At 34.8% G+C, this 18,407-nt stretch overlaps 2 protein-coding genes across 6 annotated transcripts in view; one reads left to right on the forward strand and one right to left on the reverse strand.

Moving 5' to 3' along the window:
* LOC126854033 (homeobox protein extradenticle) overlaps positions 1–12,268 on the forward strand; it is a 59,975-nt gene extending 47,707 nt beyond the window's left edge. The window contains exon 9 of the mRNA XM_050600378.1: positions 12,131–12,268. Within this exon, the coding sequence (XP_050456335.1) occupies positions 12,131–12,172 (42 nt within the window). The 3' untranslated portion in view covers positions 12,173–12,268. The remainder of the gene's footprint in view (positions 1–12,130) is intronic.
* On the reverse strand, positions 1,582–18,108 carry LOC126854026 (protein transport protein Sec16A). 5 transcript variants are annotated; one of them, XM_050600356.1, is made up of 18 exons: positions 17,770–18,107; positions 16,929–16,974; positions 13,196–16,516; positions 12,625–12,710; positions 12,320–12,542; positions 11,554–11,657; positions 11,317–11,467; positions 11,100–11,238; positions 10,752–11,016; positions 10,495–10,664; positions 9,831–10,415; positions 9,318–9,758; positions 8,996–9,028; positions 6,399–6,647; positions 5,648–6,026; positions 5,403–5,478; positions 3,939–4,023; positions 1,582–3,310 (listed from the first exon to the last, which is right to left on the reverse strand). In XM_050600356.1, exons 3-18 carry the CDS (start codon positions 16,504–16,506, stop codon positions 3,230–3,232), a joined length of 6,378 nt encoding a protein of 2,125 aa, XP_050456313.1. In that variant the 5' UTR covers positions 16,507–16,516; positions 16,929–16,974; positions 17,770–18,107; the 3' UTR covers positions 1,582–3,229. The 5 variants fall into 5 exon arrangements, with proteins under 5 accessions (XP_050456313.1, XP_050456309.1, XP_050456310.1 ...); XM_050600352.1 differs by lacking the exon at positions 3,939–4,023 and having other exon boundaries at positions 5,393–5,478; positions 17,770–18,106; XM_050600353.1 differs by lacking the exons at positions 3,939–4,023; positions 17,770–18,107 and adding an exon at positions 17,582–17,688 and having other exon boundaries at positions 5,393–5,478.
* Positions 18,109–18,407: the final 299 nt, after the last annotated feature.

Below are 18,407 nucleotides of genomic sequence, written 5' to 3' on the forward strand. Positions count from 1 at the left end.
CCGTATTTCCCATTAACGTACATCAACTCTAAATTGGAAAGTGCGTAAACGCGCGCGTATATAGCAATATATATATATATATTATATGTTACATCAAAGACGAATCGTGTCATTCGTAAACCGGCCTATACATACATTACAGCTCGATTAATACTTCTGTTCAACTTTAACACTAATCTTAAAATTCTCTTTCCTCGCCTAAGTCATTCCGTCGTATCAATATTATATCAATATTCGAGCTCGGGCGGATCAGTTATATTCGTTTTATGCTAATAATATCTCGCCGTAAAAAAGATGTGCAGTAGTATTGTTTCAACAAGGATGGTAAATACAAAGAAAAATAAAATAAGAAAGGTTGAGAGTCGTTCTTATACAATTATATATCTTCCCGCCCGAATTCTCGATTACATTAAATGTATGTAAAAATTAAAAGCGCGTGTAACACGCATCGACGCGTTTAGCTACGCAAAATTTCAACGAAAGTTGACTGTTTAATCATATACTAATGACAATATTAATCGTAATAAATTGCCATTCACCACAAATAGAACGGCACCGGTTATTCTGCTTCATCTCGGTATAGCGCGTTTATGTTAAACTTCTGTCTCGATATTTTTAAAAAGAGCAAGCGAATTTTCTATATAAACATTTCTTCAATGTGACGATAGGACAAATTTATAAAATCTACATTTAGAATATATACAAATCTTAGGCTTCACTAGAGATGCAAAGAAATTGTTTCTTTTTCTAACAGAAAAAAAAGTTGAAAGAAAACCATTTCTTTTTATTGAAAAAAAAACAAGTTTTGTTTTTCTTCATTATTTTTTTATATAATATATAATATGTATAATAATATATATAATAATAAGATATTCATTATTTTATATATATATATATATATATATATATATATATATATATATATATATATATATATATTATATTTTTTCTTCATATTTTTTTTGTTAACATAAAATTAGAGTATTATATTTTTAATTTTTTTTTTCAAAAGTAATTTTAATGGATTAATGAGACTTTTGTGGCAAATTATATCAAACTTGATATGATTTGGATAATTTTCAATTAGATGCATAACAAAAATCTTTATTATTTAAAAATAGTAATTACTATATAGTAATAATTATATAGGCAATTGCAATGCAAGCTATATTTAAAATAGTAATGGTTAATTCAAATCTATCATCCAAAAAGTTAAAAATAATGAAAAATCAATTTATAGTAATTAAACTATGAAGATATTAAATATCTGAAAAAAAAAAATTTGAAAAAGAACAAGATTGTTTTTTTTTCATAAAAAGAACCGTTTTTTTATGAAAAAAAAAAACATTTGGTTTTTTTTGTTCTATTTACATCTCCAGGCTTTACATATACAGTTTACGAATAATATTGTTACGACATTCTCAAATATTCATACGTGCATATATAGTATATACATATATATGCACACTTACAATACATTTAATACGCGTATGTCATAATTATAAAATGTATTACGAGTCATAATTTACAAAAATCTCTCAGTCTGTTCTAATTGTGATCAATGGCAAAAAAGATCGGAGATTTATATGCTAGAAATATACTACTATCCGAAGGATTCTGTCGAAAATTTTTATCTTATTTAAAAATTTTGAGGGGAAGTTTAATATCAAGAAAAATCGTAGGACGAGCCAAAAATGATATTTTCAATAAAACTATTTTAGAACCACATTCGCCGTGAACAATTCACGTAACAGTATTCATTAAAACAGGAAGAAGGTCATCCTGTTTATTGAAAATTGAGTATTTTAAGATACTTAATTTTCAGTAAAAATATCCTAGCGTATACGGAAAAGCGTTAAGATCACTTATTTCTTGGCTAAAATGCTTTTCTCTTTACGCATCTCTCATCAAAAAGAGAGAGTTCTCACAACCTTCTAATATTATCGAATCCCTCGCGGAGATAGACACCAACGGATGTATCTTATAAATCTAATGCGATTGAAACACAATGGAAATGCGATACAAACGCTCTTCATCACTCTTCGCACTATCCACGTTGATGGCAGTTGCGTATTATTGGTGTATCAATATTATATAATATATAATCTGACATTTAATAACAGTATTTCTCTCTATTATACACTTCTCGTAAACGCGATTTTCTTGCCCTTACGATCGATAAAATTTTCATATTTCATATTCCTAACATGTTTTATTCACCGGCGCTGCACACAATATTCCCTTCTTCCTGATATATAAAATCAGACTTAGTATTACAACACATATACCGACAAGGCCGTATTGTAACCAATTCTGTAATTAAGCTACAATCTGCGCTACGCAATCCTCGCTCTATATATCGTACATCTACAAGACACTCTTCAATGAAAAGGTCTTCAATCGTAACTTAATTAAATCTGTGATTGCAAGTTGTAGATAAAAACTTCTTTATATCTCACTCGGATAATTCAAATAGCACGCACAGAACTTGAAATTTTCGCGTCGATAGATGTCATCGAATCCGAAAGAATGACAATACTTACAAGCTAAGCGAATATAATATATAATATAGTAATAATAATGGGAATGCACTCGCGCATTTTTACATAACATGATAATAACTCATTCGACGCAGTAACGCAAAAATAGCGATAATTATTCGATGGAAAATTTCGCGTTTCTAAAAATATGCGGAAACCAACAACTTTCAAATAAATTCATTAATGAAACATTCCATGAAAATTTATCAAACAAAAGCACATTCTTTTTTTTCGATAAGTGGAAAAAATTTTAATTTACAAATTGCAAAACGCATATTTGAGTTATTTATTTCTGCTATCTCTCACATTGCACCATTAAAATTGTATATCCTTCTATTGTATGGAAATCTTATTTACTGAATATTTTTCAATGCAATTTTTTATTTGACACGATAAATATAACAATGAGACAAAATCGAACAAAATTCAATGTAAAAATTTATCTAGACAACGAAATGTACAGGACATCGTAAGAATGACATCTTCCGAATCCTTACGTTATTTAAGTATGTACATCCTTTCTCGAAAGAGAACTGTGCACCGTGTGTATATCATCATTCTAAAGAATGTACTGTTGTTGTCACGTTTTCTATACAAAAACAAATATATATTCATATTAAACACAACTGCGAGATGATAAAAAAAAAAATCTCCTAATTTTAATAACTAATTATTTGCATAAGCAAAGATTATCGCGGAGGATATCTGCTAGGTGGCATGTTCTTCACCGAACGATCCTTCATCTCACTCGGGTTGAACATCATTGGTCCCTAGAAATTATTCTTAGCTTAAAGCATGTAAAGTTAGTTATACCATGGAAAAAGTTAACGTTACATAATATAATGCATTAGAGATGAAAGTAAGTTTTCTCTAATCGCTCCAAATTTTCGAAATTTCTATTTTGCAATTATTGTTTGTATTAGCTGTAACGTACATGTAAGCAGTAAAGAAATATATTTTTTTTATGTATTCTGTTACTGGAAGTATGTAATTTCACATTTACAATTTTTACACAACATAAGAAAGATATAACATAAACTAGAGAACGATCATATATGTCTTAAATATATCAGGAAAATATAAAGGAAATTGATGACAAACAAACTTATTTTAAAACCTGAATTTGAACCCAACATCCTTCACCAAGCTTTCTCCCATGTCTCTACGATTTTGATTAATGATCTTATGAGGATAGTGATTGACAATGACTGATAAGCGTAAGCTAATTTTTTTAATAGAAGCATCGTTGAGAGAATTATGATAAAAGTCTTATATTCGGCGCACATGAGCAAACTTATTAGTTTGAAAAGAACGTACTAACTTAGCATTTTGCGGTAACAATTTAAAAAAAAAAAAATCACCTTGAAAATGCAGAGAAAGTTACTGTCACTGGATTACCTTGTTCCGTTGAAGAAGCCGCGGATCCCTCATTGTGTAGCTTTGCACCTCTCGCGATAACGAGCTGGTCGAGCTCCAACGAGAGCTATGTCATATAATAATGTTGTCTCACTAATAAATATTCGCCAAATCGCTGGGTGATTAGCTAAGTCTTATCTTATGTATGTACCTTCGAACGATAATACCGATTTATACGCGATTATTTACATTGTATTTTTCCTCGTAACGTTAATGAATTAATAAAGCATCAAGGAAAAAGCTACTTTACAATGTAAAAGATATAATAAAAATCGGTATTATGCGATTTATGTTTACGTGTACTATACGCGTTTAAGCAAATCCAGAAAACATTTTCTCTCATGCTTCGATTAGTGCAAATATACGAATGATTAATGGAATATTTTATAAAAAATATACATAAAATTATTCACAGTTATTCAAATGTTACTACTTATATTTCATTATTAACTTTCTGTTGTTATGTTATATAATAAAAAAATTGATAACAAAATGATTTCACACATGCAAAGTGAATTAAAATCACACAAAGCGTTAATAATTAATTTCTATTGTGTCAAATGCAACATGATTGACGTTCTTTTTACGCAAGAAAGCTTTATACACGAACGTTATATTTTCGCAAGCGGTGGGTAAGAAAGCGTGCGTGCCCAAAACATCAAATAATGATATGTAAAATTAATAAAATGAATGTCCTTACTATCGGCAATAATTATTATTTGGCTACATCATTTGGCTTCCCCGACTGCTTGCATAAAAGAACATAAAAAGAAGGATAAGATTAAAACAGAGATACACGAAAGAAAAAATATCTGTAGCAACGTGGAGATCCAATTAGGTATTACTGTCACTAAAATAGAAAGCGATAAAGAGTTGTGTGTATTTCAATTAACATTATTAATCGTTTTTCTATTTAAATAAGAGGGAGTTGCACAATGATTTGGAGCAGTTTGTAATTCATAGATTTATATACCTCGTGAGAATCTACGAAATTTATCTCCGTTAAGTACGTGTAGTAATTATAATTATTAAAACACGTGTAGTAATTGTACACAATAATTTTAAATAAAACTAAGTATACAAGTAATTTAAAGAAATTTGTAATGAGACTATAATACAATGTATGGAGGATACAAAATGAAGGAGCGAATATAAGGTGTACAAATAATTCAATACAACAATTGTAGAGGAAACGTTATGCAGAGGAAAATTATGTTAACATTACAGTTCCAAAAACACGCTGAGAGAGAAAGCTGCATAACCAGCAAAATGCAGCCATAACGTAGAGATAACGAAAGTATTGTATGAGTTTAAGGGAGAGACATATATGTATATGTACGTGAGAAACTGTTTAATTATATATTTCGGTAATGGATATGTGTATATTATACTTCGGTATTTCTAAAATAACGTAGATTTGTATTGCGAGAACTTACTGCTTGCGACGTATTGTCTGCGACGTTTCCAGATGGTGGTGTTGCTGCCGGAGTCAAGAAATCCACAGGAGCGGTTGAATCGTTAACTGCCATGATAAAGGCATAACATTTTATTTTCTAATAAATTTTCCTTTAATATTCAGTTATATATATATTTTTTTCAGAGTTTTGAATTATCTAATCTGTCGTAGCTTGAAGAGCGAGAATTTCACGCGCAAACGAGACCAATAAGAATAATTAAGTTCAGCAACTTACTTGGCGCGGGGACGAACAGCTGCGGGGACGAAGTAGCCATAGGTACAAGCGGAGATGTCATGGGGGTGGACGACGTCATGCCAGGTGCCTTGAGTTTCCCCCCACCGGGATTCATCACATCTACATAATTGGCACGCATACTTCTGCCCTTTGGCAATTTGTACATATTGCTATTACCGGTGGGCAATTTCGAAATGGCATCCATCGCCGACGCATCCTCGCCGCTCGGCGGAAGCGGCTGCGAACAAGTATTGCGTTCCATCACTGGAGCACGGAAACTTACGTCAGACGTCTTCGGCGGTGGCACCAACGCCGAGGCACCGCCATCGCCGTCCTCATCCTTATTCATCCACTTCTTAGCAACAGGATCCCACACAATCTGCAATACAAAAGACAACAGGATTGATTACATGAGAACAAATCGAAACGAATGTCGTTCTATAAATAACACTTCTTTCTCTTCGTCATTTGTATATTCTCTCATTTGTTAGGAAAAAAATCTAGCAAACAAAATTAGGAAAATGTTAATGACTATTAGTCGCTGGAATTAACGATATATAGTTAAAAAGAAATCCTGCGTTATACTGGCCTGTTTATCGTCCGTCTTATAATCATTGTTGTAAGAGTAGCGCATTCTATTACCAAAAGTATCCGCGCAAGCCCTTAACGACATAAAACATAAAACCGTCCATCGTAACTTCTACCTAGTGAGATAAGAAGAGACGGCGGGCACAATGATACAGATTCTTACCGTTGGGTTACTATCATCCGGCAATATCATTTGATTCTTCGGCTTCGGCGCGAGTTTACTAAACAAACCACCGAACCAGGAGCCACCGCTGTTGGTGGGTTTTTTCTCGGCCGTCTTCTCGGTTGTCTTCTTCATCTCCGTTGGGGATTTACCGCTCGCTCGTGGTGTCTCGAGCGCGTCCAATTCTTCTAACGGATCGTATTGCTTCCCCGTCGACGGTGTCATAGAGATTGCTGGTTGCATATTTGACTGAAATAAAATATACGATTGATCATCGTAAATTGATTCTAGCAAAGTTTATCATTAATTACTGTAACAATGCGAGTTCGCCTGTAACATATGACATATGTCATATTAAGTTTGAGAAATGCTCCACTCGAAATATTTTGAAACTAAAATATATGCGACTCACAAATATATTACAATAAAAAATGAAAAACTTTGCTTACCTAAGAAATTTATTTAAGATATGACATTTCTATGATGATGATATTTGAAATACAGGAAATCGGATCCATATTAGAAAAATAAATAACATATAAAAGACAGGTAATATTTTTTAAAACGAGTAAAGAATAAAAGATTTTGTTAAAATTGAAAACAATTTTGGATTTTAGCAATACAAGCTTAATGATCAGACAATTTCTGATGACTTGCATGTTTCTAATTATTAGATGTAGACAAAGAATATCTCTTAACTTACTATTTGTATATACGATATTTTAATATCTATAAAAATTTATCTAAGATGTTTGAAACAGACTAATTCCTATCCAAACCTGATTTAAATACAACCTGATAATAAATAGCAATATAACAACTTCAAAACAACATAATAATCATAGATGATCATAATAAGATAATCGTTAGATGTAACGAATAGAATAGAAAGGAATAATAGAATTTTCGAAAGCGCATAAATGTAGACGAAAATGTGAAGTATCTGGAAATGGAAGAACGTAAAATACTAAAGCAAAAATATAATAAATCTATGCTTGTATACATTGCATACAATGAATAGAAGCAAGTAATAATTCTCTGCATCATTCTCTCTAAAATCGAAAATCGCTTCTAATTCTGAATTCTAAATTTTTCATTATTGATATATTGTTTAAGCTTTTTTCACTCACTTTGAAAATTTTATATTACATGCCCTCTACATCTGAAAATTTCTTTTTAACATTCTATATATGAGACTATATAACAAAGAATTATAATTTCAAGAAGTTCAAGAAAAAGTTCATTATATGAGAAAACTTTATTATACATTCGTTGCCAACAGTAACAATATATCTATATACATTCAATAATACTTAAAATAATGTCAAAATTCTGTACAATTACACAATATCATGTAATTAATGCAAACAAGAGAGTAATTTACGCTTCTATTTGATCACACTATATGGATCTGTTCATTGTTAGTGTCTGAACATTTTTCACATACACTATAAAATTTGAATTTTTTTGGACTAATGTAAATTAATAATCATATATTTATTATAAATCTCTTAGTAATTTTTTCTTCCGGTTCCTATTTTATTATCTTATTAGACATTAGTGCAGTATTACATAAAAAAAATTTTATAGTATATTTTGACAAAAGAATCCAAAAATATTTGTGTGTGTGTGTGTGTATGTATGCATATATATGTGTGTGTTAATATATAATTATGTTATAGTCGTATGTTATTTCTACATTTAATGTACAAGAAGAAAAACCGCGGTTATATGAATTTATAAGATATTTTTTAATCGCATTTCGTAGGAACATCAATGTCGTAAGTCAGAGATATATTTTTTTTAGTGGACGTAACTTTCGACAAACGATTATGATTTCTGAATCTAAGCGGTAAATCGATTGGATATGTGCCACCAAAGATTAGTGGTTTATATCTAGATGAATCGGAGATGTTCTGTCCAGTGCTGTCGCACGACCATGCGTCTACTGTGTCGCAAATAACATCCTTCCTACGAATATGCGGAGCCACCCTCATAACTTTCTTCTCCTCAAAGTTACAATACTGTTTTAGAGTCTGTACTTCACTGTTGAACATATCACTGCTCTTTTTCGCCCCGGAAGATAAATCTGACATTATGAGAGACTCGAGTTGCATTCTGCTAAATTGAATATCTAGATCCGTGGTCTGTGACAACGCGGATAAGTTATTTTCGTTCAGCTTGTCTGAATCTGTTTTTACTCTATTCTCTGACAAACTATTTTTCTTAATCTTACACTTTAGGAATACGGGTGGTTGAGAGCACGGTGGTTTTAAAAATATAGGATCTATGCGTCTCGATTTTCTAATATTTTTTGAACAAATTTTTTCGTTTTGTAGAATTTTCGGATAATTTGTAGTCAATTTAGGATATTTTTTGTTAATGTTTTTTGATATAATTCCGAATTTATCGCTGGATAAATCATAGATTATGGATTCTCTATCGGAAGTGATATCGTTATCATTAAATGCAGAAGCAACATATGGATTTGATTTCACTGATGCATTACGGCGACGTCGTAACGAACTAATACCGACAGCATCTGACGATCTTTCAAAATCGAGAATATTATTCGAGATAAATCCGTAATTACTTACTTCAGGGGTAGGCGTTTTGTCTTCCCTTTCCGTCTATCGATGAGCGAGCATGAGGAAACAGGTGAAAAATGTTAATTGCAATGCTTCGAGATAAAAGATACGAAAAATTATAAGTTAAATTGAGAATATACTTTTATCGACTTTCCTGATCAACAAATATTTATGAAAAAAATGGAATCAATGCAATGCTAGTACGATATAAATAAATTATGAGAAAATATAAGAATGCATGTATGTGAGAAAAAATTTATGATGAATGAATTTTTTTAGAATAAAAAAGTTTGTATAAAAAATTTCTCCCTTAATAATGCATTTAATTTACCTCAAAATTCCACTTATCCAATTGCTGCGTGTTATTGATCTCAGTCTGATCTGCGATCATGCCTGGCATGGATTGTTGCGGCCAATTAGATAGCGTAGACTCGTTTCTTCCATAATTGCCTTGATAATATGATTGCTGATTCCAATAATCCTGTTGTTGCGGCTGTTGTTGTTGAGTAGATTCATCCATGTTTCTCATATATTGCGTGTTCGGATCATACGTATCTTGAATATTCGCAGGCAGAGATAGCGGCTGCCAGTTGGATTGCATTTCGCTGGTATTAACTTCCATCATTGATATAGGTCCATCGCCATAATCGGGTTGAATGGTATTCCATTGTTGTTGCGATGATGATTGTTGCTGCTTCATCTCTTTTTGAATTTTCTGATTTTCTACAATGGTATGGGAAGCGTACGTTTCTTCCTCGGAAGTCTCCTCGCTCTATAATAGAATTTTATTTAGTATCTAAAATATATTTTTATTTGAAAATAATGACACATACATTACAATTACCTGATATTTTCCGATAATTTCCGCTAATTTATTGAGCCATGTTAAATTCGTAGCATCTTCAGTAGCGTCTTTATAGATTGGATCATGGTACTTGATTCGGTCACCCAGTATATAAACTGATTCAATGAAAGATTTCTTATATTTTGACGAATCGTTCGCGATGTTTGTTGCAATCTGTTCGATATATAATAGAGCCTTTTCTATTAATCCACAGTCCACCATTTTCACGATTAGATCAAACTTGAATGTTTGAAGATCCACTAATGTGAAGCATGGATCGCTAAGATTTCGAGCATATTCATAGATTTCCGTTAGCATAATAGCCTCCATTGTAAGAAATTCAGAATACGGTTTGTTCGGATTCGCACCGATTAACACGAGCTTAACTCCATTAACTCCATAAGCACCAAAATCAATTTGCGCGAGAATGTAGCAGAAATGTGCAGCATGAATATCACCCTTCGCAAATAACGTATCTCCGAGAGTTGTTATTGACCGGCGATTAATCTCTGGATTGGTTGAAGTATTAGAGATAATCATAGCCAAATGAGGCCGCCAATCATCCCAACGTGGATCTGCAACACACTGTAGAAAAAGGAAATAAATAATTGATATTATGATAAATAATGCGTGCATATATATTATATCGAAATAAGACTCTTACTGTGACTACAGCAGGTACGCGACCAGAGTGTAGTTGATACAAAGTCTGTAGAGGATCGTGTGATGGTAGACTGTTTGCAAAACGGGTCATTACAGAAGCGTAAGTGCGCTTATCTAGTTTACTAGCCAGGAAAAGAGCATGGCCCCAAAGTCCTTCGTTCATTGCATACTCTGTTACAGATAAGTACAGAAAGAAGAAATTAGTAACATGTTTATAACATTTAACAATATATAAAGAAAAAAGCTCTATTTTTATACCTAATGCTTCTTGAACCCGCCCGTAAAGTAATGTATCTCTAAATTCGTCTGTTATTTGTTCCGTCGTTTTTCGCTGTTTGGCTTCAGGTTTCTCAGATAGCGCAGAAATATCCTGGGTACTTCCGTCGCTACCTGTCGCCCCAGATCGTTGTGATACTTGCGATTCTCTGCGCTTTACATCCTGAAACTTGAGTTTGCTCGTATCGTGAGGGTAAGTGTCCTTGTTACGTAGTAAAAGCCCGGCAATGTCAACGCCGACGACGTTCTGTGAACAGATTAAGCAAGATTAATGTATATTTGAGCGACAGCGATTTTTTGTAAACTAAAGTTTAAAAAAATGATACTTACGCCGTTTTGTTGAATCAGCATAATCATCAATTCATACAACAAAATATATGAAGCACGATCGACTATTTCTTCATTCATCACTGCTTTCTTAATTTTATTTTCGCAATACTCTATAATAGTTTTCTTATGCGTTACACCACTGCAATAAAGTTTTTTTTTTTATAGATATTACTTTCATACTATTAATATATATACATTGTATTTTCATACGACTTACTTAATTAGAGGTCCTGGATATGATCGTAAATCACGTGTGACAGGATCATGTGAGAGCAAGTTATCTACACGAAAAATGTCCACTTTAGCCCTTTCACCATCAGCTGGATAGCTTGGATGAACATGCACTAAAGATCCAATCGAAAAGCATCCTGTAAATTAATGTTTCAAACTGTCTTAAGAATATCAAAACAGTAATTTCAAAAATATAATACGAATTTTATTTCAAATTTTATACCATATGCATGAGAAGTAGAATACTTGGTTGGTGTTAATCGAGCAGAAATGATTGTTGAATCCTCCAAATGCGTAACACCCAATGTTCTTTTATCACTAGTATTCCTGAAATAAATATATATTATTTTTCTTTGCAACAAAGAATTACAAATACATTTGCTATCGTATATAGAACTGACATTATATATATATATATATAAAATTATAATGAAATCAACGTACATAATTAAAAACAAAACAAGCATGTTTTACTTAAAGTGTACAATGAATTTAGGACAAATAAAATTACACATACAATCTATATAATTTTACTATTACGCAAGTATTCTCTTTTATTATATTAGATTTGTTATATTATAACGATATTTTCCTCATTAATCATGAAAAACTCTGCATGTATCTGTGCACATTCTACAAATATCTAGCCAACTATGTATGTATGACTGAAGTTTTATGTAAAGATAGAAAGTGAAAGGAAATCTGATTTTTCAACATGTCTAGCTTAAGACTTTTGAACCGAGAGGAGACTCTCGGTCTCACCTATTAAAATTGTGACAAGCTGTATTATGCGCCCGCAGATTACTGGTCCATCCAGAATATCCAAAATGCGGGACATATAATGCCTTATTTGATGAGTGGAAACATGCACTTGGGATTGGAAAAAATCTAATATACAACGAATGTTATAAGAACTATATTGAGATGAGTATTTAAAAATGTTAAGTCTTTTTAAATCTTTTAGTTTAAAAACGAATTTCAAAGCGCACCTGTCATCGCAGGAACTACGGCCGGAATGAACACTGGCTCTATCTTCTGGATAATTGCCAACACCTCTGGCAATATGCTGCTGCTGTTGTTGATGGCTGCCATAATATTTGTGATACCATTCAGTATAAGCGGCAGGATTCGTTTGACGCAAATTCTCAAGATATGCGTAATAATTGTTACCATAAAGAGCACCATAATCATATCCACCATATCTTGCATTCACTATTAAATATATATTTAATGCTTATTTACATATATAAAAAACACATCGTTTCATATCTTACTTTTTTATCATAATACGTACTATTATAGGCATAGTAAGGGTCCTTTGTACGTGCGTAATATTCGCGATCTTTGTCGTTGTAAGAAGATCTACTTGAAGGCCTAGAACTGAAAGAAAAAATAAACTATGAATGCTAAATGATAATCAGAGCATAAAGTATTCTCACAAAATGAGCCAAGAAATTTTATTATTGTAATAATAAAAAAAAAAGAATATATAATTACTATCTTTTAAAATTACAAATATTAAAAGTTGTACATTAGTGGAAAAATTTCTTAACTATCGAATAAATTATCAAATATATAAACAATGATTTTGCTTGTGGATACTATAGCGTATAAATAACAATAGAAATAATAGCACGCTTAGTTCGAGCGCATATCATAAAAGTATATTAGCACCTTCTTATCATTATTTGAAATCCAACTATATTTATTTTTGCTATGTGATATCTGAGAAATGTCAAATAACGTTCAAATGTTTGATTTAGATTTCGAGAAGTTTTTTTCAATCAAAATGATTAATAGAATAAAATTTGACCATTGATATTAGAATATTATATAAGAATTAACTTGGATTACATATAATTTACCTTCTTCCATAAAGATCATCGTAATAATCTCTTCTATACGGATCTCTAATATCGTAATCGTGGTCATATCTTCGTGGTCGTCTTCTCTCACGATCTATATAGTCTTTATCTCTAGGATCCCTGGAATACCGCGCGTCGTAATCTCTCGGATCTCTGTCCCGACGACGCGGATCTTCTCTCCTACGATCATCCTGCGGTCTTCTTCTGCCATCCCTCTCATCCAAATCCTCTTTTCCTCTGACCCTTCTATCCATGTCTTCTCTAGCATATCGATCCAGGTCATCACGACTATGGTGTTTACGATCGTCATCTCGATATGGAATATCCCGTCGCTTAAAGTCATCGCGAGCGACGTTATATGGACGATCAGTGTCGCCTGCGCGCCGACGATCGTAATAATAATCGTCTTCGTACTCGCGATCGTGATCATAGTACGCATTCTTTCGGTCGTATTCGTATCGTCGGCGATCGGGACTGCTTTCTCGTCGTCTTTCCCTGCTTTCGTCTCGGCTTTCACGAGAACCCGCGTCCTCCTCTTGATCCTCGTAAGAATTCCGACGATTCGATGAAGCGGAAACACCTTGGTTCGTCTCGCTCTCGAGAGAAGCACCCACTGCTTCTTCGCGCTTGCTTCGCGCATCACCGCTTGTCGGATCCTGCGGAATCGTTGAAGAAAGGATCTCCGGAAGAGAACCAGTAACTACTCTACCACCGGTCGTCGCCGCCGTCCTATCGTCGGGTATTAATTGCGTAACATCATTGGAAGACGCTCCGCCTGGTATCTGTCTGAGTTCCGCGTCCTGAATCTGTCGTGCAACTTCGTCGGGTTCGTTGCCTCGACCAAGTACTTCGCGAGTCTCGCTCGGTTCCATCATTATCTGTGACTGCGGCTGATATCTCTCCTCACCGGACGGATCGTTTCGCGACTGCTGCGGCGGAAGAGAACGCTCCCTGCCCGAAGGGTCATTCCGTCGTTCCAGTGTATCCGAATCGCCTCGTAATAGCTGAGGAACGTTTCTCTCTTGACCTGGAAGGACATCGCGGCGCTCTACCCTGTCGGATATATTTCTGATTTGTATACTTTGCTCTTGACCAGAAGGATCATTTCTTCTGGGATCGGAGATGCGTTGCCCGTGATTCTCTTGACCCGTAGGATCGTTTCTACGTGGATCTATGGTGCTTGATTGTCCCGGTACTTCGCGCAGGAAAGGAATATCATTAGGCACTTCGTCATTCTCGTCATCCTGGGTCGGCGGTGTCGGCTCGTGTTCCTGATGTGAATCTGTTAACTCACCAGTCTCCAAGAATGTGTTTCTGTCGTTCGAGGCAAACTCGTAGTTGTCCGGCATCTGCTCCGTTTGCAGAGGCGGATGCGGCCGTACTTGCTGTTGCATGGACAGTACTTCAACGTTGTTCATTTCCTCTCTAAAGCCCCGTACATTTGTCACACTTTCTTTCGGACTCGCTTTTGGTTTAGGATCGTTATCCAACATCTCCTTGTTTATAGAATCTCGCGAGCCGTAAATATCGCGTTCATGCAATGTCGTGGGTACGACGATTTCTACGTTTATAAAGTCGGACGTTTGTTGAATGTTTTCGTAATTCTCTACATTTTGCTCCGGAGCGCTTCTTTGTTTGGTAGGCAGACGTGAATGATCCTTCGCGTACCACGCATTCTGCAGCGTGCTTTGATTGTACCACTGATCATATCCGCTTTGTGAGATACTATCTGTCATTTTAGTAACATTATGATATGTATTCGGTATCGGATGATCTTGACTCATAGGTGGCTGGTTGTCAGTAGAATGTGTTGATGGTCTATCCATGCTGCTCGATACATAATCCGATGGCAATACGGATATATTGTCGGGATTACTACGACTTCCCACATTAAAATTAGTGGCCGAGTGTTGAACTTTTCCTTCCACAGGATTTAGATATACATCCAACGATTCATCCGAATAATCTGTATGCTTCCTAGATTTGTTTCCGAGATTAAGTTGACCGAAATTGCTGGATAATTCCTCTGTCACTGTAGGAACAAAAACGCGATCATTGTTCTCGCCGAGAACATTTTTCGAAATATCACTTTTCGGTCCATTATCAATCGCTGAATTCAAATTATGATTTCCGATCATTGGTTTAATGTCACTCGATTTCACAAGATTAAGAGATTCATAAGATGAAGTTATCGTGACTTGTTTCTCATTCTCTTGCTGTTCATTATTGTTGAGCGTATGTACAATACTCTCTACAGTCGTAGGTACAGTCGTAGTTACTGGAGCGTAACTGAATGGCGCTAACTGCATTTGCCATTCGTTCGCGACAAGCCTAGTACCATTATTATCCTGCGACATGTTATCCTTGAACGAATTGTTATCTACCTGCTGCTGTAACCATTGATTTGGATGTACAGATTCGCTTTGCATGTTGGAATATCTCCAATCGTGCGAGGCAGTCGTGATATTGCCCGATTGTGGCCAAGAACTAAATGTATCATTTAAATTATTTGTTTGTACTAGTTGCGAGGGCTGATGATGAGACATTGTGGCCTCGCAATTTTGATTATGCCACTGATTCGACATGGTGCTGGGTTTATTACTCATTTCATTGATACTCTGCTGTCCATTAGACCAATTGATGGAATGTTTCTTGTTAATTCCTTCGACGGACGTGTTATACATTTGCGGTGATTGCGTACACTGATTACCCATATTGTCGACTTGCTGCTGAATTTCCTTTGGCATATTCTGATCCTGGCCCAACATGTCAGTATGATTCTGCCAATTACGTTGCGATTTGTTTTCTACACTATGAATTGTATAACCGAAAGCATAAGTAGGTGCTGCCTGCGTTTGTTGCCATTCATTTGCAGCAAACCTAGTATCATTATTATCATGTGACATGTTGTCTTTAAGCAAATTGTTATCTATCTGCTGCTGTAACTGTTGATTTGGATGTACAGATTCGCTTTGCATGTTAGAATATCTCCAATTAGGGGTGGCAGTCATGACATTGCCCGGTTGTGGCCAAGAACTAAATGTATCGTTCACATTATTCGTTTGTACTAGATGCGCGGACTGATGATGGGACGCGGCTTCGTAATTTTGATTATGCCATTGATCTGACACAGTGTTGGGCTTGTTACTCGTTTCATTGATACTTTGCTGTCCATTAGACCAATAAATGGAATGTTTCTTGTTGATTCCTTCGACAGGTACATTATACATTTGTGGTGGTTGTGTACCCAGATTGTCGACATGTTGTTGCATCTCCTTCGGCATATTTTGATCTTGCCAATGACCCAACATCGGTATGATTCTGTCAATTATGTTTACTTATTTTCTGTATCATGCTATATATATAACCAAATGAAGTGATTTATATAAATAATCGTGTGATAGTATAATGTATTTTTAGAATCTTTATCAAGCCAAACTTTTCAAGTCTTGAATGAATCACTCAGCTGCATAAGCAATATATGAATGTCTATATCAAGTCCTTCATCAGAGATATTAACAAATAATACCAAATTACTTGAATTCTTTTCCATATGTAAAAATCAAAATCAGAGTTTTCAAATATATTAACCACTACCAATTTTGAATAAATACACAATAATTGGAGCAAAGATGACATGGTAAATTTGCCATTATATAATTAAATACACGATTAATAAATCCTTTCATTTAGTTATATGATTTATGATATAAAAACAAATTAAAGTACTTACATTTGTACTGTCTATAGGACAGTATAATTTGTTTTACTTTTGAAACCTGTAAATTAAAAAATATATAAATTTATATATACACATAAGTATACATTTTCAATAAAGAGTCAATAAAAATAATAGAGTTATATAAAATATAATATATTCTCATACAATTTCATTATGCAATTTAACAGTAATTACAGTAAAAGTATATTTTCGGAGAATGCAAAATTTTTCTATCTTCTGATTCTATCTGTTGATTGACGGAAAAAAATTTACGTCAGCTTAAAAGAATAATTATCAAAGCGCTTAATCAGCTAAATCCCAATTACGCATATCTGTAGTTTCGAGAAATGCTTGTCACCGCGACGCTACTACATACACGGATGTGAATTATAAATGGGTCATCAGCCGCGAGTCTTTATACAACGCGAGGAAATTTTTGGCACAAGAAAACTCGATACTTCCTCGGACATATCTTGCGCGTGTCGCGACGTGTCTTTTAAACACAGGATGACTTTAGGTAGCAGGGATATATATATATATATATATATATCTATCTATATATATATATATATATGTATGTATATACGAAGGCGATAAGATAATTTTGTAAATTTTGATGAACGAGAGCGCCTTCGGCGCGATAAAAATTTTTCCTGCATTTGTACCTTACGATAACGAGAATTTGAGGTGAATTCAGCAACGATAGTGAGAACATGCTTCGTCGATGACCGTTGAACATCCGAATTATGTCCGGGGAACGCGGAAAAACCAGCTACGACCGAACGACGGCTACCAGCTGTGAAAGTCAGGCAACGGCGTTTCGACGGCGGGACGTACGCGTTCGTTCACTTACCCTAAACTATCGACGCTCACACTGCCGTCTCCGCGCGCCCGATTGCGCATTATCGTGTACCACCAACCCGGGGTTCCCTCGTACGAGACAGCGGAACGAACGGGTCGTCGTTTTCGTCGTCGTCGTCGTCGTCGTCGATGGCCGCGCGCGGACCCAAATCTCACGAGTACGCCAACATTTCAATGCATGCGTTGTACGCGAGGGAGCGAGATAGATGGACGGGACGAAAGAGAAAGATATAGACGGGCAAACACGTCACGAAACTTTTTTTCCCTCCTCTACACCACCGAGCTGCGTGACTTTCCACGCGAGCGAAACCGTAGACGCGAGCGCGCTACCCACATAAACGTCAAAGTCGAGGTTCGTTCAAGAATTCTGTCCGTGAAGTCGATTAGAGTTTAATTGACTAATCAGGAGCGAAGACTTCTGTGTCCTGATTGGTCGATTCAATAGCATTCTATACGACGAGAGAAATTTTGAACGCACTCTCGAGCTGGCTTCGAACCGATCGTGAGATGGCGCGATGACGTTTGAACCGATTCAAACGCAGGAATGAATATATCAAAGAACGATGGTCAAGTATCGCGGACTCCTGAAGATCGCATGTGACATTCATACGTCAATCGGCACGCAATGAT

This window comes from Cataglyphis hispanica, chromosome 13 (assembly GCF_021464435.1).
Source record: "Cataglyphis hispanica isolate Lineage 1 chromosome 13, ULB_Chis1_1.0, whole genome shotgun sequence".
Lineage (NCBI taxonomy): Eukaryota > Metazoa > Arthropoda > Insecta > Hymenoptera > Formicidae > Cataglyphis > Cataglyphis hispanica.

What these genes read in the sequence shown, in the direction of transcription:
- LOC126854026 (XM_050600356.1), bottom strand. Translation starts at nt 16,506, where the DNA reads ATGTTGGGTCATTGGCAAGATCAAAATATGCCGAAGGAGATGCAACAA. An exon ending in TTCTACTTCTCATGCATATG is followed by an intron (nt 11,468 to 11,553) that starts GTATAAAATTTG and finishes ATTAATTTACAG; the next exon opens with GATGCTTTTCGATTGGATCT. An exon ending in GCGTACCTGCTGTAGTCACA is followed by an intron (nt 10,416 to 10,494) that starts GTAAGAGTCTTA and finishes CTTTTTCTACAG; the next exon opens with TGTGTTGCAGATCCACGTTG.